This window comes from Cibotium barometz, chromosome 26, assembly GCF_041138505.1.
Source record: "Cibotium barometz isolate CiBa-2024 chromosome 26, ASM4113850v1, whole genome shotgun sequence".
NCBI lineage: Eukaryota > Viridiplantae > Streptophyta > Polypodiopsida > Cyatheales > Cibotiaceae > Cibotium > Cibotium barometz.
In genome coordinates this window covers 24098914-24121322 of record NC_141071.1, presented here as the reverse complement: position 1 = coordinate 24121322, position 22409 = coordinate 24098914, and the positions used below count along the sequence as shown (strand labels likewise).

At 38.7% G+C, this 22409-nt stretch overlaps 1 protein-coding gene across 3 annotated transcripts; it reads left to right on the top strand.

The window, feature by feature from the left end:
* Window positions 1-357: 357 nt before the first annotated feature.
* On the top strand, window positions 358-2946 carry LOC147623798 (uncharacterized). Of its 3 annotated transcripts, none has more exons than XM_086820418.1 (2): window positions 358-398; window positions 845-2946. In XM_086820418.1, exon 2 carries the CDS (start codon window positions 894-896, stop codon window positions 2499-2501), a length of 1608 nt encoding a protein of 535 aa, XP_086676544.1. In that variant the 5' UTR covers window positions 358-398; window positions 845-893; the 3' UTR covers window positions 2502-2946. The 3 variants fall into 3 exon arrangements, with proteins under 3 accessions (XP_086676544.1, XP_086676543.1, XP_086676542.1); XM_086820417.1 differs by having other exon boundaries at window positions 364-704; XM_086820416.1 differs by having other exon boundaries at window positions 364-709.
* The last annotated feature ends 19463 nt before the right edge of the window (window positions 2947-22409 follow it).

The following is a 22409-nucleotide window of genomic DNA, read 5'->3' as shown; positions in this document are numbered from 1 at the left end:
TGTAATTCAGTACCCAAAAAAAACTTTAAAATTTTAAAAATACATATGAAAAGGTATTAGAATTCCTATAGTTTTGCTAAATTTTCAATTTAGCGAAAATTACCACGAAAGCACACTGCTCAAGACGGCGAGATGACGGCGCCGTCAAAGGGAAGGCGGGCGGCCGCACGTTACACGTAGGCAGCGGGCGGTCCCACCAGGAGTCGTGGCCAGCCTGTGCCGGTAGCGCCGCCGGCCGTGTAAAAACCGCTCTGGGCGTCTGGTCATGGAGGAGACCGCCAAAAGGGAAAAGCAGTGGTTTGGCGGTTTTGCATTTAAGGAGTTGCAGACAAGCTATAGAGACCCTCTCGCTTTTCTCTCCGACCACCATCATCTACACACACACACACGTCGCTGAGGTACACTGTTCTATCCTTTCCTCAGCTTGCTCTCAATTTCCCGTCTGTTTGTTGCGTCTTGGCTATGGCTTCTCGAAGCTCTTCTAGTTATGGAGCTTCCATCTTCCTCCTGTAACTGGTTCTTTCTGAGAGGTCTTCATCAGCTGTGCCTTCATTTCGCGCTTTTCATTGCCTCCCCTTTCCTTTTGCGTTTCTCCTTCATCTGCAGCTATGCCCGAAGCCCTTCGTATCCACCATCCGCGCTGCCATAACCCTGCATCACGAAGCATTGCAATGCCGCTATGGCGGGAGTTCTGAATTGAATGTGTAAGGTACTTAAAATTCCTACGCTTTGTCAGTCTCCAATCCTAAGCTTCACCCCAGCGACGATAATGGCGGACGCCTGTCTTCTTGTTCTCTCTATCCATCATGGCTTCTGAAGGGGTGTGTTTTGCAATGTTGTGCAGGTAAATGTGTGCGGCGAGGTGTTGAAAAGCTCATAAGTTCTGCTGCAAAATGCTGCCCGCATGGGTGACAAAGCTGAGGGATATCAAGCCTGGATCAAAGCACAAGCAGGAGAATAAGCCCTTGCTTTCATCTTCTTCAAGTGGGAAGAGGCGGGAAGAAGATCCTGCAAGCTTTGCAAAAGCTCTGAGTTTGCAGAGGGCCAACAGCAGGGCAAGAAACTCTCGCGTTGAAGCAGAAATCGGCCATGGCTGCAGTGATGCAGACCCCTTCACTCCTACTAATGATGATACGAAATCCTCCACAGATGCCTTTTCCAGGGGCAAACTGCGCAGCTATGGCGACGCAGAGCTTCGTAAAGACGCCGCCTCGCTTATGATCCAGCGCAGAGATTCAGACCCTTGGGACCGTGATTTCTCCTCAATGTCCAGCTGTGGCAGTGAGCCCGATCCCCTCTCCGTCAAAGAAATCAGGGTTTCGACCCCCTCTGTGCAGAAATTCCATGGTGTTTCCGACAATGATACAGAAGATTTTGTCCTCACCCTTGACATCGACTCTTCTTTCTGCAGCGAAACAAGCTCTGCAGATTCAGCCGTGAGTAGCAAAGGTGGTTGTGAAGAAGAAGGGCAACATCAGCAGCAGCAGTTACAGCAGGAGAGAAACAGTCAAGATGTTGCAAGAAACCCAAGCGTTATCTGTAGAAAATTGCAAAGAAGAAGCAGTTTGTGCTCTTCTTCTGCAGAAGAAAAGTCTAGCGTGATTCCCAGCAAAAGGCAGGAAAGAAGCACTCCAGATACTGTAGAAAACCCTACCTTGCTGATGTGCACCAATTGGCAAGAGAGCATTTCCAACAATACAGAAAGCCCTAGCTTGACGTCAAGCACATGGCAGGAAAGAAGCATTTTGAGCTTTGCAGAAAATTTAAGCTTGAAATCCAGCAGGTGGGAAAGCAGTGCTGCAGAAAACCCTAGTTTCAAAGCCATAAATTGGCAGCAAGGAGTTTATGATGCCGCGGAAAACCCTAGCTTGATATCCAGAAAATGGCAAGAGATAAGCAGTTCTGCAGAAAATCATATCTCGATGCCTAGCAGATGGCAAGAGAGAAGCAACTCCAATGGTGCAATAAACCCTAGCTTTACTTGCAGAAGATGGCATGAGAAAAGCAATCCAAGTGCTGCAGAAAGCCCTAGCTTGTTATCCAATAAATGGCCGCAAAGAAGCAGTTCAAACTCTGTAGAAAACCCTAGCGTGATCTGCAGCAATTGGCAGGACAAAAGCAGTTCAAGCTCTGCAGAAGACCCCAGCTTGGTATCTAGCAAGTGGCAAGAGAAAGGCAGTGCAGGGAACACTAATCGCAAGCACGAGGCTTCTGTACGGAGGAGGAGAAGGCATAGCAGTTCAAGCATTTCTGCAGTTTTGCCTGCTGATCTGCAAGGGGTGGTGGGGGACAGCATAGCTCTTGTGAAAATGTCTGACAATCCCTATGAGGATTTCAGGCAATCTATGTATGAGATGATCATGGAGAAGGATCTAGAAGAGTCCATGGATGTGGAGGAGCTCCTCTACTGCTACTTGACCCTCAACTCCCCAGAGCATCATGAGCTCATTGAAGAGGTCTTCAGTGATGTCTGGAGTGCAATCCTCATGACCCTCCGGTAGATAACATCCCTTCTGCATCCTGTCATATTATTTTAATCTTTATTGCCCTCTTCATTGATTGCAATTTCAATTCAAAATCAAAGCTTCTTGTAAAGGTTAGCTCTTGCAAGTGGGGGAGTTTTTTTCATTGCAATAAGCAGATATAGTTCTCCCTAAGGAGTGTGTTTTGGGTGGTTTTGCTGTTGTTTTGTGTGTAGCAAGGGACCCAATTCAATACCTGATTATTCTATCTACTTGTGATTAGTTGATTGCTTCCATTGCACCTTACATGGCCTCTAAGGCAACTTGAATGGTTGAATCTTCACCATACTCAAGTTAAGAGAATCAACAATATTTCACTTAAGAGAAACATATTGTTGATTGCTTTGTACACTCTTATTCAAGTTAAGAGAAACATATTGTTGATTGCTTTGTACTCTTATTCAAGAATTAATTTGTTGACCGTCGTTATACTTACAATACAACTTCAATGGTCTCCAGTTGAGAAGAGATGTGTGTAATGCCCCCTTCACTGATTGCAATTTCCATTCAAATTCAAAGCTCCTTGTAAAGCTCAACTCTTTCAAGTAGTGGATTTTTTTTTTTCATTGCAATAACAAATATAGTTCTCTCTAAGGAGTGTGTTTTGAGTAGTTTTGTTGTTGTTGGGTTTTTTTTTTCAACTGGCCTTTGGCTTAAGATCCTCTCATAGTTACCAAATTTTTACCATTTGTATATGACTGCTCGTAGACACTTATTTATTCATCCATAAGCGATGCCGTTAGGAAGCACCAAGGGAAGTTTTGAACCCCCAGGACCTCTTGGTCCAAGCTATGCGAACACCTTCACCACTTGAGCTAACCTCTCATTGGCTTTGTTGTTGTTGTTGTTGTGTGTATGTTCTTGCGGCTTTTTCCAAGTAGAGGACCCAATTCAATGCCTGATTATGTTATTCAATTGCGATTAATTGACAGCTGCCATTGCACCTTGCATAGCCTTTAAGGTAAACTTGGAATGGATCTTCACTGTACTCTGGTTAAGAGAAACAAATTCTTGATTGCTTTGTACTCTAATAATTTGTCGACCGTCTTTATGTAAGGTGTGTTTCGATTTAGATGGTTGATTACTTGATCTTATCTTCCCAAGCGAAAACCATTTTACCAATTAACTTGATCTTACTTGGCTCAATTGGTACTTTGTGATGCTTGCTACACTACCCAATTGAGTCTTCAGTAGTTGGGTTGGATTGCAATTTGCGAGTTTTGTGATGGTTGCCTATATCACCCAACTAAGAATGGTTTAATCTTGGTAGTCTTGTGATAATTGCTTACATTGTCTACTGGTAATTTTTGCGATGGCTGCCTACATTGCCCGATTAAAAGAGAGATTTCGTCGATCAATTGGTGATTTGGTCTTAATTGGATCAAATTGATGGTGATTAATTTTCGCTAGTAGGTGACAAATGGGTAGATAATGATTTGGTAGGTTAGTTTGATTGCCTGCTTTGGAACTTGAATGGTCAGATAGTCCAACAAATGGGTAGATAATGATTTGGTAGGTTAGTTTGATTGCCTGCTTTGGAACTTGAATGGTCAAATAGTCCAACAATGGAGTGGCGTGCATACAAGTTATGTTTTTTCAAAAAAATTGTCTAGTTTCAATGACTAATTATGAATAATTATAGGCGTGCTACATAGGGACCAATGCATTTCGCATCTATACATGAGTTTATTGTTCTTGGGAATGCTTTAGAAGTCCGAGGACATAAGAGGAAGAGAAACTTCTCGTGTGCTATGACACCAAAATATCTAAGATTGTTTCCTAGGGTACATGGACCAAAGGACATCCTAGCCTTAGGCCTATAGTATGCCCCATGCCCTTTTTTGCATTTTGGCCATAAAATACTTGTAAATTTCTAGAATGTACGTCAAAAACTACACTAAAATACAAAAACACTTGCTATATTTTACTAAACCTGTCAATTTTGAAGGGCAAGAGTGCTCTTAAAAAATGAACCCTGCTCAGACCCATTTCCATGAAGGCTTACCTGGGCTTGATTTTTGATGGATGTTATGCCCAGGTTATCCGTCAAATACCATCAAAATTTGAAGGCTTCCGTCGTAAATTATAGACATTGGTAAAAAAATTACATTCCCATTAGAACGAAGGGTGAGGGCAATCTTCAAAAACAAGCCTTGCTTTGGATGTTGTGTGGGCCAAAAAGTAATCTTGCTTTGGATGTTGTGTGTGAACTCATCACCATTAGATTTTTTAATACACCAAGTTTATATCAAAAGGTTTACCCTTTATTGGTGAATAAAAGATAGAACTAAAAAAAAAAAGGCCGGGCAACTCAAAGTTCAACAAAGTTGTGTTTGCCAACACCCCATTGTTCATGGGCAGAACTCAAAGTTCCACATGATCAAGAAATAGGATTGAATTCCTTTTTACATGTCCCTTGGAACAAACACATAAACCTTTTTTGGTGGCTTCAAAATGTCATAAAACATTATATAAAAAGAGAGGTGACCTTGCAACAAACATAAAGTCTTTCCTTGCTAAGACATGGTGTTCCAAGGACTTCATGTGCAATCCCACACTTTGCATACCTCAAAAGCACCTTTCATACATTGTGCAGTTTTGCGCACAGTTCAAACCTCTCCCTCCTTTATATTTCTCTCTTCTTCTTTTTCTTCCTCCCCCTCCGTCCCAAATTCCAAGAAAAACAAAAACACAAAGACACTTAATTTTGAAGTTAATTGATCCTCTCAAGTTTTCACTCTCTCAAGCTCTCAAAAATTTAAAAAGAAAAATATATCAAATAGCTACTCAACTTTTCTCCCTTCTTCATATTTCAACATGCCTTCTTGGTGTTTCCCCCCTTGGCAATGCGATGTTTGGAGGAAGTCCCTTCTTATCAACAAATAGTGTGTGGTTTAATCATTTTATCTTTTCCAACAAGCTAAATGGAAATTGAAAGTCGTTTTAATTCAAACCTTTGTTTTTTCATGATTGAGACATAGAACCAAACAACATGAAACCTTCAAAATGACAAACCGAAGAAACATGTGAAAGCTTTCTTGTGAGTACACAACTTTTTACCAAAAAACACGTGAAAGGTTTCTTATTTTCTAGACATCCTTAACAATAACCAATGAAAATAAGATACATGTCCCTTAAGGGACCTTGGACAGGAAAAGAGAGTAAAAAGAATAGGAGAGAGAGAGAGAGAGAGAGAGAGAGAGAGAGAGAGAGAGAGCCCATGAAGTTAAATGTTGATACAACTCACTATTAAAGTAAATACCTTTGTATGGACTACTCTTCGAAGAGCGAAAAGAATGCTTCACAATATTCAAAAACTTACTTTCTTCTTTTCCAACATTGACCATGGTATTGGAATAGGAATTTCTTCTAAAAGCATAGACAATAATCACTTTGGCTTCTTCCTCATGAACTAGGGAAAATTACATTACAAAAAATTATTTTTCACCTATGTCAAATGGTATAATGATCTATACATACCTGCATAAAACAAGTTGTTGATCCCAATATGGATAGAGCATGTGTGTTAAGTTGCTTTCAAATTTAATTGCATAGAAAAGTGAAGGCAATACTTTTGGTAAGATTGGAAACCTTTACCTCTTCAACAATGTCTACCAATGCAAGGAAGTGAACATGTTGCTTCGTAAATTCAACATTCAATATTATTATTATTTATTTCCTAGAAGGATACTTATGATCATAACAAACTTATAGTTTCGATACAAAACAAGGTGCGTGTAAGTACCAAAGTTCTTAATTGAAACAACTTAGTTGAAAGAATTACTATAAGATTGTGAGATATTTTGAAACATGTTGCCTAGTAAAACCTAGGATTTCCCTACTAGATTGCAATAAAAAGATAACATAATCTTGAAGTTTGGGTCCCTTTTTAGTGAATAATTTGATTATCATTTGATTGTGTAGTCAATTAAGAGTTTGGTTTAAGAGGCTACATGACATCTCATACATCATGTAACCTATTTTGTCATAATTTATTATAGAGGCCACATCACATCTCATACATCATGTAACCTATTTTATCACAATCTATTACACGAGTCTTGAAAAAGAATGGCATGATAGTGATATGCTTCTTTTTCAATTTTCTTGGTATAAGCTTCCTAGAATATGATAGTTATAACACTTGAAAAGTTAATATTTTTAAAATATAAGAATTTTAAATATTTTATTTTTGAAACATAATTTATGATAGTTGACATTGATTTGAGCGCAAATATCTTTATTAAATAAACTTTTTTTGTTTAAACAATTTTGAATTTGACTTGATACTTGCATTTATGAAAGCTTGAAGCAACTCAAAGAGCATGCCTTGATGATTAGAACTTTGCTCTTGAGACAACCTATTGATAACACCATTAAATCAGATAATTTAGAGCTTGTAACATTTACCTTTGTTTCATTGTGTTTTCCCTTTGATTATAAGCACGATCTCAAGCTATCAATTTCTCTTTGATTATAAGCATGATCTCAAGCTATCAACACCTACTCATGAGAATTTTATAGTTTTTGAATATGACCATAACCTTTAGCATGTTTGTGTGCACTTCTAAGTTATATTAGATTTAAATAGAAATGATATTTTATGTGAAAAATAAATTTGGAATATATTTTATAAGACATGTCGTTGGTGTTTATCGTAGTCTCTCCCATTGCTAAATAAGAGGTGAAATCTGCATCAAGTTTTGCAAACCTTTAGGTGCATGGTATATTATTTATTGTTGCCTTTAAATAGACATGTCACTTCATGTGAGTAAAAATATGTAGTAGCTAAAGTGAAGTTGTTGATAGAATCAACTACACTTGGGGCTTAATGAAGATATTGTTGATTTTGAGCATATGTAAATAACATGAGAAACTAGAAAAGGTTGTGCATTTGAAGTACACAAAAAAATGTCCCTTTTAATATAATCTCAATCAAGGTACACAAAAAGGAAAAAAATGTATGCCTTACAATAAGCATAATTATTCATTTTAGCAATAAAAAACCCTTAGATAGGAACTCAACAATACTAAAATAAAAATAGCAAAAGTGAGAAGTACATTTGTATTATGTATTTGTTAACATTGTACTCTTAACATTGACTATAAAAATGAGAAGCATATTTTACATATAACTACCATGAGAACCTACTATGTATTTGTTAGCACTATACTCTTAAAGTTGACTGTAAAAGTGAGAAGCATAGTTTACATATAACTACCATGAGAACATACTATGTATTCAATCATCAATATTATACTCTTAAAATTGACTAATAAATTTCTCTTTCTCAAGAATGTAAAAATATAATTAACAAAGGTTACTTTTTTGTACTTAGCATTACTTAGTTGAAAAAGGTTAACCTTATTGACAATAAATGTGAGAATGTGAACAAACACATATTCAAGAAAAAATGGAGTTATAAAAATCTCTAGCATTTCTCTTCTTCTTCTTTTTGAACATTTAAACCCATGTGTTTAGACTTGATAGAGAAATGGTCTTGAAAACTTATCGCTTTGTAAATTAAAGGTTTAACCCTCTATTGACAAATGCTCATCCACTATGCTCTCTTCTTATGTTTTTTGTTTATAAAATGGTTCTTGCAGTCAATGTTAGATAGAGCCATGTGGTGCTCACCACAATTGACTATCACCATTAACACCTTGTCGAGGCAAGAGGATAAGAGAGAAGAGAAGGAACATTATATGTACAAGCACCAATAGCCTTACATATTGTCTTTTTTGTTTTTAGAACCTCCTCCAATTCAATATAGAGAGGGAGTGTTAAATTTTGGGGTGAAAAATGGTGTTATGGTTTATATGAACAAAGATCTAGAAGTTTGTAGTTGTATCTAGAAGTATAATCACATGGGTAAGTGTTATCTTGGGAAGGTCACACCTCATGGGGATAAGGATGCCACATGGAAAGGACATTGGATCAAGCTAATCTATGTAAGAATGGTTTTTAAACAGATTAGAATACAGTTGGTTGAGTCTGCACATTAGTTTCCACACATATTGTGTCATGGATGATCTTGTTTAGTTTAAGCCTTCCTAATGTCTATCATCATAAGCATCAATATACCAAGGACTAATCCTATAAAAGTAATATTTCAATAAAGGAAAACTAATTCCACTCCTGGCTAGAGTTTGAGCTCTTCATTCTCTCATTCCCCTTCATCATTTCTCAAGCCGCTTTAGGGGCTTCATTGTTATACTATGGCTAACCCCTAGCTCAAAGGAATGGAGTTATTTCGCTACCACAGTAGAGAGAAATTCGTGAATCTGCACTAAGTAGTCTTTAGCTCCATTCACCGCGGTACTTTGAATTGGGGCAAGCCCCTTTAGAAATACCAAGAGGATTCTAGAACTCAAATTTGGTAGCATTTCATCCACTGATCTAGTCACAACAAGCAAAAAATCAGTCATCGACTTTAGGGCAAATGAGCCAGTTTTTAAGAGTTTTGAGCTGACTTTTTCTACATAGGCCTCTTCTACACTTCAAGCATAACATACTCATGCAAAAAACCCCCTTCAATGTTTGCTTCCACAAGCTCAATTTGAGCCTCCATCTTCTTGACCACTTAATCACTACTGTGATTAAGACTAATCAAGATAATTAACATGCAATTAGAAAAATAGGGTGTAATTAGGGATACAATTGAGTAATTAGAGTTGCATTTAGTGTGTTTACACATCAAAAGCACCAACTTTGCATTGGGACTATCCTCAGGAAGCTCTAGAAGCAAAAATTAGCACATGCACTACTTGCATTTTATCTTGTTTAAAGCATCCACGTTGCCAAGTTGTACGAGAATAGACACTGCCAATTGAAGCATTATAAGCTCATTGGTAAGACCTTCTCATTATGACTCATAAAAAACAAGCATCACTTTGCATGTAGAGAAGTTCAATGGGGAAGAGTTCCACACCCGGGCTACACAAATGAAGTACCTTCTAATGCATAAGAAATTGTGAAAAATCATTAAGGAAAATGTGCCGGATGAACCAAGTGAAGGATGGGTTTAAAAAAATGAGCAAGCATTGTCACTCATTGGCTTACATGTGGGTACTAGTCTTATTTATCACACTGACTCTAAGGAACACACAAAAGATGCATGGGATACATTGAATCTCTTGTTTGAAGCTAAGGCAAAGACCCAGGATATTCACTTAAAGATTGAGTTCTATGGTCTAGAAATGCACTTGAATGAATCTGTGGCTTAGTTTGTTAGTAAAATGAGAAGCATCATGACCCAATTAGATAACATAGATGCTAAGATTGGAGACAAAGATGCAGTTGCAATACTCCTAAAAAGCATGCCAAAGGAATACAATGCACTTGTCACAACCTTGAAGAATCCACCAGAGCCAACATTTGATGGATGTGTCTCCTCCCTTTTGGAGAAGGAGAAAGAATTAAAAGGAAGCAATCATAGCACTCTTGAGCATGCATTGTTCAACAAATGCAATTTGAAGTGTCACAATTGTGGCAAAAGAAGGACACTTTCAGGTTCAAAGATAAGCCAAAGTGTAACCATTGCAACAAGTTTGGGCACACAGAAGAAGATTGCAGATTGAAGAAAAGCGAAGGCAACTTTATGGGGAATTCGACCAACCAAGTATGAACAGATCCCGAGAGATATGCTCTTCTAAAGAGCAAGGAGGCAAACACAACCACTACCCTAGTTATCTGTTGTAAAAGAGGGGTCACCATATGAGTGCACACCCATCTTATCATTTTATCTTGTTTGTTGTGTGTATCTACTCGACCACGTAAGAGTAGCCAGTTGAGCACCCAGGGGGGATAATGATTGTTGTAACTCACATCCAACCACCTTGAGTAGCCTAGAGATATGGCACCAAGGGGGGGGTGTTGAGAAGTGTGGTGCCATAGACACATGTAGAGGCAAGGAGTGAGTAGGTGAGCATGAAGGCATATGGAAAAAGTGGATTATCCCACGTGCAAGGAACAAGAAAAGATGTAATCTATCCATATAAAAGGGATCATTTTCAAGCAATGGAAGTATAAGCACATCTCAAGCTTCTCTATGAGTGTAAGTTAATCTACCTTGCAACCTAATTAGCTTGTGATCATCACTTTGTTTCACATACTCTCATCATGATCATGCTTAGGTATCATCCACCTTAGGATTAAGTTAATCATGTGTCATTAGTGTGTGCTTAACGTGTCATTTGTCTAATTAGCCCCTTGTAGGAGGTACCATAAATCTTAACAATTGTTCTCTCTCTTTGCAACTCTCTTAACTTATGGAAAAGTGTAGATAGTGAGACCATTGTCCTCCCCCTTATTGCCAACATCTTGTATAATCCTTCTTTCTAACCTAAGGGTTCATTTCACGCCATCAATGCCACCCATGTGACCATTCGCAAGTGTGTGTGTTTTAGCCAAGGTTGCTTAGGTCACTTTTCTATAGTCCCACATGAATGAGTTTTGCAAAACGAATGTGTGTGCATAGCCTTTATAATCATAGGTTTTTTTACATCATAGGCTATGTAGCCTTTTTTACCAAGTGTGAATGCAACTCTTTTAAAATAGTGTGAATGTGTCACTTTAAGAACATGTGCGAATAGGTCTTTTTTTAAACAAGTGTAAGTGCTAGTTGTTCCTCATGCACATGTGATGTTAGCATGTTGAGTTCGACCTTATACCTTTTTTCTTATCTTCATCTCTGGTATACGAACTATCATTGTTCATGTTGTTGAGAGTCACCATTGTCGTGCTGATATGGTTCTTCATCCAACAAGTGTCTATAAGCTATTGTACCACTAAATTGAGGAGCTTATACCTTTTTTTAACTCGTCTTTCTCATGGACACTATTGTCGATGTCCTAAGCTACCCTTTGAGTTCATCCTTTGGAAATGTTGTTGAAATAGCAAGTGATGTGGGGTAAATGTTTGGAGCAAGGGGGGGGGGGGGGGTATGTGACCCTCAAACATTCGTATGAGTTGCATAAATCATAGACTATAGTTCAAAGGGTCAAAGGGAGCCCAAAGGTTGAAGAATATGTGGAATGGCCAACCCATGTAGAGGCCAAAAGTAGGCGCCACATGCCAAATGGGTGTTCACTTCAAGGGAGATGGTGCTCAAATCTAGAAAAGGTTAGGGTGAGCTTAATCAAGCTTATGGGATATGATTAATAGCTAATGGGGATGTACTCAAGCTTATAAAAAGACTATCTAATGGATCAAACATATGATCTGTTGAGCTAAACCTCTTGCCTTGTCATTATGATTCATTTTTATCATTAGCATTATCATTAGTGTTAATCTCTTTCTTACTTTTCTAGCATTGCTAAGATGTTGATTCTAATCCCTTTCTATGCACCCTAATCATCTCTAGATGCAAATATCAAGTTGCTATTAGAGCCACCCATCATCTCTTGAGTAGCTATATACCCTAGGCTAGTCTAGATTGGGAAAATAATTAGCTTTCGAGTAGTTTTTTTCCTCTTTTGCCAAGCTCCAAAGTCATCAAGAACCAAGTGTTTTTGGTTCATCTACTTCAAGAAGGCATACTTTAGAGATGGTGCAACAACTCAAAAGGCTACAAGCATCAAATGAGAGCATCATTGATCAAATCAAGAGCTTCAAAAGTGCCGGCGGTGACAAAATTTTAGCATGGAGGGGGTAACATGTTCATTTTTCTCATCATACTCTTATTCAATTGAGTCATGGATTCATCATAGATTTTGTAGAGGATGTATACATGGATTTTTTTGCGAGCACAAACAATAATCATCAAAGCTTTAATTGACAAATCATTCTTTGCTTTGTTAGTTAAAAAAAATTTACCTTTGTTAATAGGGTAATTAGTGCTAATTATAATTAGTTTTCAGAGCCATTGAGGGTTCTACTTTACCATTGGGGTGTTGCTAAACACTTGTGTATCATCAAAATCAATTTATCCCTTGGTTTAGCACTCCAAGTCACTCTTTCAAATCATGGTATTTTTTGGTTTTACAGTTTTTGAATTTGGGAAGTATTAATCACATCAAATGCATATCTCAACTTTTGTAAGGGGCTAGACATTAGCTTTAGGTAACCCCATTGCAAAGACCTTTCTATCCTCATAAGGAAACCATGCCAAATCCACTTATAGCATATAAATGTAATGGTGAAGGTTTCCATACATGGCAAGTAAAACTCAAGTTTGTTCTCATGAAAGATGGGCTTTGGGGGATAGTAAGTGGAAGGGAGAAATGTCCAAGATTAGAAGGGGAGGAGAAAAGATTTTGGCTAGAAAGAGATGAGAGAGCTCTAACCATCATTACATTAGAGCTAGGTGATAGTTTCATCCATCGTATTGCATCGATAGGAAGATAACTCTAAGAAGCTTGGGATGAACTAGAGAAGCTATTTGGTGCCAAACAAAAGAACTCCATAATAAGTCTTAAAATTTAGTTTTTTCAAGTAAGACATCAAAGAGAGAGAGAGAGAGAGACAGAATCACTCCAAGCACATTTAAATAGAATGAAAAGTTTTATGCAACAATTTGCATGTGTTGGGTATCCAGTGGAAGAGTCTCCGAGGATGCCATAGCAATCATTTGGACCAAAAGCCAGGGTGAAGTGTGAATTTTGTGCCAAGACATGTCACATTGAGAAAGATTATTGGAGCGAGAAGAAGACTCCAAACAAAATGCAAGAAAACATCATGATGAAAGAAGAGCCAAATGAAGGGGCTTCCCAAGGAGGACAATCATCGGAAAGACTCTTCTAATTGATGGAAGAGGGCACCCCTCTCACCTTATGTTTAAACCCATTCATTGTGTTCCTACCCTTGTGTAAAACTATAGGCTCTAAGCTAACATTGTAGCCTATGAGGCACATTTGATAGACCACTCCAGCAAAGGACTAAGAGTGTCGGTCCAATGTATGTCTAGTGGTAGTAGTTCATCACTTGAGAGGGAGTGTTAAAATAGCAAGTGATGTGGGGTAAGTGTTTGGAGCAAAGTGGAGTGCCCTCAAAATTTTTTATTAGTTGCATAAGTCATAGACTCTGGTTCAAAGGGTCAAGTGAGCCCAAAGTTTGAAGAATACCAGCCCATATATGCCTAGAATAAGTGAGAAAATATGCTAAATGGGTGCTCACCTCAACAAGGGAGAAGGTGCTCAAATCTAGAAAAGGTTAGGGTGAGCTTAATTAGGCTTATGGGCCATGATTAATGGCTAATGGTCAACTCTAGATGCAAATCTCAAGTAGTGTATGTTGGGATTTCTCTTTCATCTTACAAACCCGTGCTTGTTGTATACTCCTTTGTGTTTTAAGGTGGTTGTTCCCTTCATCTTTACACATGTTTCATCTTCTCAACTTATTAGGATTTATCGACCTCCACAGTACGCTCTTTGACTAAAATTGTAGATTTCTCCATGTGGGCCCCTCATTATGGGTAGTAATGAAACACCATTGAATGTGCCCCCCGTTTTATGGGTAGTAATAAAACTCCTCTGAGTATGCCCTTTGACTAAAATTTTGGATTTTTCCATGTGTGCCCCCCATTGTGGGAAGTAATAAAACACCATTGAGTGTGCTCTACCCATCTAGGGGCTTAACTAAAGTGGAGCCCCATTCACTCATAAACTAATGAATAAGAGAATATTATGGGGTGCTAACTATAACATAACCATGCACCCAATAATAATCACCAAAAATGTATTAAAGCCATGCTATTACCTTTAAGGCATTTTCCATTAACCATGAGCCATAACAATAAACCATGATCCATAACAATGAACTAATGAATTTTTGCAACCATATCAATGTTGTACTTGTGTAGACCCTTTTTATTGTAGCTCCTTCTTTAATGTGGCCTTTATTTATTTTCTCCATGGGCAGTTTTTTTTTTAAAGTTTGGCGTTAGAGAAGAGACGGGCTTAGTACCCATGGGACCCCCCTTATCCCACAAATCAGGGGCAAGGCACATCAATCGGGTAGCCAACAGGGTTCGAACCCATAACCTGGGGTTTGACATCGAAACACTTTAACAACTGAGCTACTGCCCGATGATTCCATGGGCAGTTTTGAGTGGCCTCCATTTCTTCTATTAAACCATTAATTAAAGTAATCTTCTCCCTTATATAAAAGCATGCTATTTTTTCAAAGCCAAAAATCACACCAAATAAGGAGTTAACCAAAATAAACCAACAAAGAAGCCCATTCCTATAACTTTATCAAGACTAAGAACCTAGCATGATTTTAATAACATGTAAGAATTTAATTTTGCTAGGAGTAGTCCCTGGTAGATGGATGCTCATAATGATAGACTAGATTAGGAAGGCTCAAGCCTCAAACCAAGAGAGATAATCTATTGCATAATATGTGTGCACACTCAACTAAATGTGAATTAAAATGTTGTAAACCATACAATGAGACGATAGTGATCTAAGGTCCTTGCCATGTGGCATCCTTATCCACATGAGTTGTCAACAAGTTAGCACCTTCCTAAGATAGCACTTACCCATATGCTTATCCTTTTAGAGGCTTGTTTATATAAACCATTAATGACACAATTTAATACCCGTCTCGGTTAAAGTTCATTGACTACCCTTTGACTCATGTCTCTCCGTCTCTAACTTTCTATCCTTTATGTGCCTCCCCTCTTTTACCTACTTTTTCTCCTATTATGAACCTTTTGGTGTTCCACACTAGGGAACGACTGGCAATAATATATATATACGATACATATATATATGATGTATATGTATATTGACAAGTGTTCCCTATATGAAAGCCTGGCAATATATATATATACATCATATATATGTATTGTTTATGGGTGTACGCTTGGAAAGCCAGAAAGTTCAAAGGTTATAGAAGTGGGACTATGTGTGTGTGTGTATAGGAGGGGATGGACATGTTGTCCCACTCTACATATATATGTATGTGCATATATGTGTGTGTGTATATGATGTATATATATGTATGTGCATATATATTTTCACAAAAGTGTATATATATATATATATATATATATATATATAATATAATATTTTATTTTATTTTTTTGGGGGGGACGACAACGACGATGTGGCGTCTCGAGGGCGGTGACGGAGATGGTGACGGCGGTTAGGAGGGCACGGCGATCAAGGTGGCGGCGACCAAAGGGAGGCGAAGAGAGAGGAGGCGGCGACAACGACAACGACGATGTGGCGTCTTGAGGGGGGACGACAACGACGATGTGGCGTCTTGAGGGCGGTGACGGAGATGGTGACTGCGTTTAGGAGGGCACGGCGATCAAGGTGGCGGCGACCAAAGGGAGGCGAAGAGAGAGGAGGCGGCGAGGATCGACGGGGAGGACCAGCCGATCGGGCGGGCAATGGACGCGACAGTCAACGTGGCGGCACGGTAGCTCGGAGACGGCAAACCAGTGGCAGAGGAGGAGGAGAGAGAAGTCTCAAATTGGAAGCCTCTAAGATAAAGGGGACATAAAATATTACCCATTAGAAGAAAAACTCATCTTTTAGTGTGCCCTTCTTTGATATAAGGAAAGAAATCTTGAGTAATATTTTACCCTTCAAATGGAGAAATAGAGTCACCCTTCAAATATGAGACCTGGAACTTGGGAGTCTTTGACTGAAGATGAAGCTCCCAAGTCGTTGATTGAAGATGAAGCTGTGAAGAGTTCTTGCTGAGGTTTATCAATGGAGGGCCCCAAAAGTTTTCTATGTTTTCTTCTTTTTCTTTGGGCCACCCCAAGTCTCAGGGGGATGTTGAGACTGTTTGTTTTTGTTTCAATGAAGAATAGAGTGCGTTGATACTGCTTAAGAAATAATCAAATAGCCTAGAATAATGTTGGCCTTGAGCTAGGTGCATAACTTGAAAATTTACCCTAGTCGTCATAGGTATAACCTACACGTCATGCTTACACTACACATAACAACATGCCTACCCTCATGCACAAACTTATGACATAAACTACTTAAGAAACAATCAAACAGCCTAGAAGAATGTTGGCCTTGAGCTAGGTGCATAACTTGAAAATTTACCCTAGTTATCATTCGCAAATCCATGCATATTTATTGGCACATCCAAAGTCATTAAGTCCAAAATCCAAACAATTTTGGTCGTGAGTATAACAATAATCTTTTCTTTTTCTTTTTCTCTTCTTTTCCTTCTTCTTCTTTTTTCCTTCCCTTCTTCTTCTTTTTCTTTCTTCTCTCTCCTCTTCTTCTTCCTCCTCTTATTTTTCTTCTCTCCTCTTTTTCTTCTTCCTCTTTTTTGTCTTCTCTCTCCTCTTCTTCTTCCTATACCTCGCTCAAGAGCTACCACACGTAACTTTCACTTAATCCCAAATAGCGTCGACTAGCTTAGTATAGGCAAAGTATAAAGAGCAAAGCGGAGGCTCTTGGCATTTTTCTCTTAAGAGACTACACGTAGCACATTTGTAGCCGTCGTCGTTGACGTGTTAGGTGATGCTGGTATTATGTCGGCGACGATGTAGGTGACACTCCCATCACCGTCGCTAGGATATGCTTGCCACCTACCGGTCGTAGTGTGCACCATTGCGGTGCCCACTGCTCTACTGCTCGCCCGACCGGTTCTTCTTGTCGAGACGTGTGCCTGTGACTCCTGTTGGTGTGACATTCACTCGAGGTGGATCCTTGGTCTTTGTGCCTATGCTGCTCTATGCACCTTCACACAGGTCCTGTTGGTCCCGAGCCATTTGAGTGCCCCAAACACACACACCTTTTTGACAGAGCGTATACTGGGCTTTGATACCACTGAAACGAGAGAATACACGAGACCTCCGGAAGCATCCAACCAAAAAATTAAAAAGACAAAATTGGGTCCCAACAACTGCCCCCCTCCCAAAGCGTGTGCCCAAAAGAATCCCCGCTTTTGAGTATTTATAGATTTTATTTATTCAAAAATAGGTTACATGGATATTTTAGCCCAAGCTTGCTCTACAAGCTTCTTTTTACAAAAATTGGATAGTAAAATATTTCAAAAATCTCACTCCCGTGACAGTTGTGCAAATAGCTTTGTGTGATCTTAGATGAGGCTTGTTGTGCAAATAGCATGTATGATCTTAGTGGCTCATCATTCCTAAGTAATGTTATTTTCATGTGTTTTTCATTAGGTGGACAAGAAAACACGGAGTTCATATCAACAGAGTTTAATGGTACATAATCTAAAAGTATAAAGCCTTATGGAGTTTTGATTTTATTGTACTAATACTTATCTTGCTCATATGGCTACAAAGCATGGGTGCATAGTAATATTTAGAAGTAGGTAAAGAACATGCAAACCCCCTTATGGATGATGTATCAAAGCCTAAGAGATGTACGACTAATGATGTGCACTCAACCTATGCTGAGAGTGCATGACAATGAAGATACAAAGGTTGTAGCTCTTGAACTAAATGAGTTTACTGTGACTCCAATGAAGGAAAGGCTTCCTCAATGAAGCAAGCAGTGAAAGAGAGTGAAGTGGGCATAATGGGCTTAGAGGGGATCTTTACAGTTGTGTCTTGATGTGGCAACCCATGAAAACATGTCTGTAAACAAGGAGGCTACAGAGAAAATCACAAGGCAATTGTATCCCAAAGCCAATGCCTTTATAGATGATGAAGATTTGCTTCCCTCTTCCTTTCGAAAGAAGAAAATAGTTGTAAAACGCAAGTTTTACTAGGATGGAATGCTAAATTTCAATGTCATTGTGCTGTTGCACATTCGACCATTTTGTGCCAAATTTATGCTCGTAGAACATCTTTGATACACTCTAACCTACCTCTGTACAATGTTGGGCAACCATATGTGGAGCAAATGAATGCTCATATGACATCTTTGATTCTCCTACCTACCTCTGTATAATGCTAGGTAACCATATGTGGAGAAAATGAATGCTCAAAAAGAAGCTGCAAATCAACCCATATCGATTAAAATCAACTCTCAAATTGTAGCCCGTAGATCAGCCTATTGATGAGGCAATTATGGATGATGCAGTGGATGAGGAAAGAGTAGTCATACAAGTGTCCAAAGTATGCCAAAATGGCTCGTGCAGATATTGTGGGATAGCAAATTAGCCACTCCTTTACCTAGTAGGACATCGTGCATCTTATTCTTTTGTGGATCATGCTCTCAGTGCCAAAATATGGAATGAAGAGAGACCTATTTCCTTTAAGGAATCACATGAAAATGATAATTAGATACAAGCCATACAAAATGAGTATCACTCAATTCTCAAAAATGACACTTGGTATTTAGAATATTTTCCTTCTCGTAAAAAGACCATTGGTACAAAGTGGGTTTATAAGCTTACGCATAAAGCTAATGGTAGCACTGGTTGGAAATAGGGTTACAACACACACACACACACACACACACACACACACACACATACACAGAGTGAAGAAGCTCAAGGGAGCACACAATGAGATGATAGATAGATAATGAATGTGTGATATACAAAGATGATAAGTATATCCCAAGATAGATGTATACTAACACGAGAGAAAAAACCTCCTAAAGAGGGAAAAGATGCCCCAGCTAGTCCTAGTGTGTTCACACATCACTACCAAATACGACTACAAATCCCCCCTGGGAGAGATAATGTGAACAAGGGGTGAGCTCGTACTAAAAGTACAAAGATGTGCCAGGCTCTTCGGATTCTGAGAGGGAGCCTAGACTAATCCCTAAAGGAAAGTAAGTTTAAAGCTTTGTGAAAATTTCTCCTCGTGAGAGAGCCTTCATGAATTAATATACCATGTGTCCTCTATTGGTAAAATTGTTAAGCCCTCAAGGATTAATCTTAATTCATCACTCTAATTTTCACCTCTAATTTTTCAAAGTGGGTTACGTGAGGCACAAAAGAGGCTTGATTGATACATAAAAGAAGCTTAATTAATACATGATTTCATATATGTGAGCCTAAATTATGATTATAATCATGAAATCGGATTATGACGTGTTTTGCACTCAAAAATCACTCCCCATGACTCACATGCATCATTTGAAACCCAATTTTATTTTTCTTTTTTCCTTTTTTACCTTCTTAATTACTATCTAAATTAACACAAAGATTAGCGATTATTAAGCATTTTGTTATGCTTTTTTGGGTGTTTTTAATGGAGTAAGGAGCTAAATTAGATTTCTAAACCTACTATCAACAAAAAATTGCAAGGATCTAAAATTAAGGATTCTATTCTAAGTTAAAACTTCTCAATGCACTAAAAAATGACACTACTTACTTGCTATGTTCAGAGGCTCCATTGCTCCAACGGTCCAAAAAATATTAAGAGCATCTCACATCATACTAAATCATGCTAAGGTTGCAATTTGGGAGAGTTTAGAGAGGTTTTTTTAGGAGAGTCGGAAACACCTATCTTTAATTGCTCCTGCAGTAGTGTTTCTTATATCTTGGACCACCTTTGCCACTACATCTTAAGTTTCCTCCTTCCAATGGACTCAAATTTGTAGACCAACCTTAGGAGCCTATCCTCAACTATCATGAATCCTTGGAAGCAATCATCTGGCCTTCTACTTCAACATCCTTTGTACCTCTCTTCAAATGTGACGGTTGAGTCTTGCGAGCGATGATGTACTTCTCTTTACTCCATCGTGTCCATGTGATTCTTGCTTTAGAACATTTTCCAATGAGACTTTGTACCTTAGTGATGTAGTTGCTTACTTTATCTCTCTTGCTTTACCTCACACAATGGGTTGATCCTAGAACCCTACAATCTAGAATCATACGTGATGAAAGCCACATGTAGGTTGTCCCATGTCTTTGTGGCTTTTGGTAAATCTATATACTAATTGCTTGCATTACCTACTAAGCACAATGGGAATGCTCATTTCATGAAATCCCTTATTTTTGCTTTCTTGAGAACCCTTCTTAACTATCTCTAAGAGAGCAAGTGGTAGGCACTTTGGAGCATCTTTATGACGCACATTTTTACATATGCTTTGGCAATGGTCGTAGGTATTGATTGGCATGTGTCTTGCCATGTTATTCTCCTCCTTTGAATTTAATTCTATTTCAGAGAAATAAAGTGTGGTATCCAAGAAGCGTCGCTTTTAGTGATAGCTTCTAAACACTCTAAAATTGACCTCGGTATCACCAAGGGTTCACTTAGTCTTCTTTTTCTATGATTGATGACTCCATATTTTCTTCAAGATTTCTTGTGGAGCTAATTTTGACATGCATGTTCTAACAAATATTTGCTTGTTTTGTGCTTTAGGACTCCTGATGGGCTATTTTCCTCCATTTTGTGTTGTACCTTGGTACTTAAGTGTCCTAAGCCACACAATAAAATATGGCTCCCATCCACCACGATACTAAAATATTGTTAACCCAGCCTGTATATTTGCACTAATGTCTTTCCCAAGGTTCACGGTCATTAACCACCATTGTTATGATACAGTTGGATAAGGCTTAAGATGTCGTCACATTGAGTGCTCGGATGATGATCCAATTGTCATCTAGAAGAGCTAGTGCTAGGTTATGATTTAGTGATTTTAACTATCGCTCTTATGTGCTTCATAATTGTTTCTTTATTTGCTACTTTGAGCGTCCTAATGAGATACACTTTGTCCATAACAGACAATGAAACATAGCCTACTTCATTCATCCTATGATAAACAAATTATAAGTTATGAACGAAAGAAAAAACATATTGCAATTGGAAGGAAGTCAAAGAGATTTAAAACAAATATTCTCGTAATATATACGTTCCCTTACATGTTTAAGCAACGTATGACGGTAAGGACCTCCCCCTCGCTATTCTCATTAAATTCAATAAGGATAGCATCAACACATGGATGCCTTGATACAACATTCTTGAATGCTACATTCAAGAATTCAATAAGGATAGCGTCAACACATGGATGTCTTGATACAACATTCTTGAATGCTACATTTAGTGTGAACCTAATTAGTTCATTGCTATTTTAAAAAACTTAACACCACATTCAAAGAGTTAATACGTTAAGATGACTCACATTTGCTTATCTCCTCTATCCATGCCGCCACAACACGATGATTGCCATCCCACATAAAACATCTTCTTAGACAAGAATGCCCACTCTGTGTCTTTGACATTCTTGAACTCCTCATTTTACATTTGTCATATTTCATCCCATCTACTAACATCATCCTACGATACGTCTCTAATAGGATTGTGGAATAAGGAAATAGAGCAGAGATGTGTTTCTTGATTCATGGCTATGTATATGGTGGCATAACCATGCTGATGAATTCAATCTTTAATTAGCGAAAGCACACTTCCATCTTGTGACAGTGATCTTGGCTAGTTGGTATTTAGAGGGCGAGACCATCCCATGGTGGACTCGGTGGACTCATGCCCACACTTGGTTAGGTATGGCAGCTTATGTCAGGAACAGGTTTGTCTTAGATCTTAAGCGGCGGTTTCTACCGCCCCATTACCTTGAGCGACTCGAAGACGTCAAAACGTTTGCCAACAAAATTTCAAACTTATGTTTGAAATTAGGAATATCTGATTAGTACAAGAAAGGACAGATCCTTTATGGCCTTGACACGCAAATCCAGTGGGAAGTGCATATGTTTCGGCCAGCCACCTTCTAATATACACTCTTTTTGCTTGCGCAGAGTGTTGACATGAAGTACAATGGCAGAAAGCCCAAGCCTTTCCAACCTTCCACTCCCAAGGCACCCGCCTCGGGGGGAAAAGGCCAGAACCAGACAGGTCTTGCCCAGGACAAAGCACGGGAGCCTCTGGCTTCAAGAACTCAAATAATGCACCCAAGCTTACTCTAGACCAGAAAGCTCACGCAGGCAAGACCGGTGGGAAACTGAGTGTAGAGAAGAGCTTAGTACAAGGAGAAGGGTAGGTGTTTCTTTTGTCACACAAAAGGACATACTTCTAAGGATTTTCCAAAGAA

What these genes read in the sequence shown, in the direction of transcription:
- LOC147623798 (XM_086820418.1), top strand. Translation starts at nt 894, where the DNA reads ATGCTGCCCGCATGGGTGACAAAGCTGAGGGATATCAAGCCTGGATCA.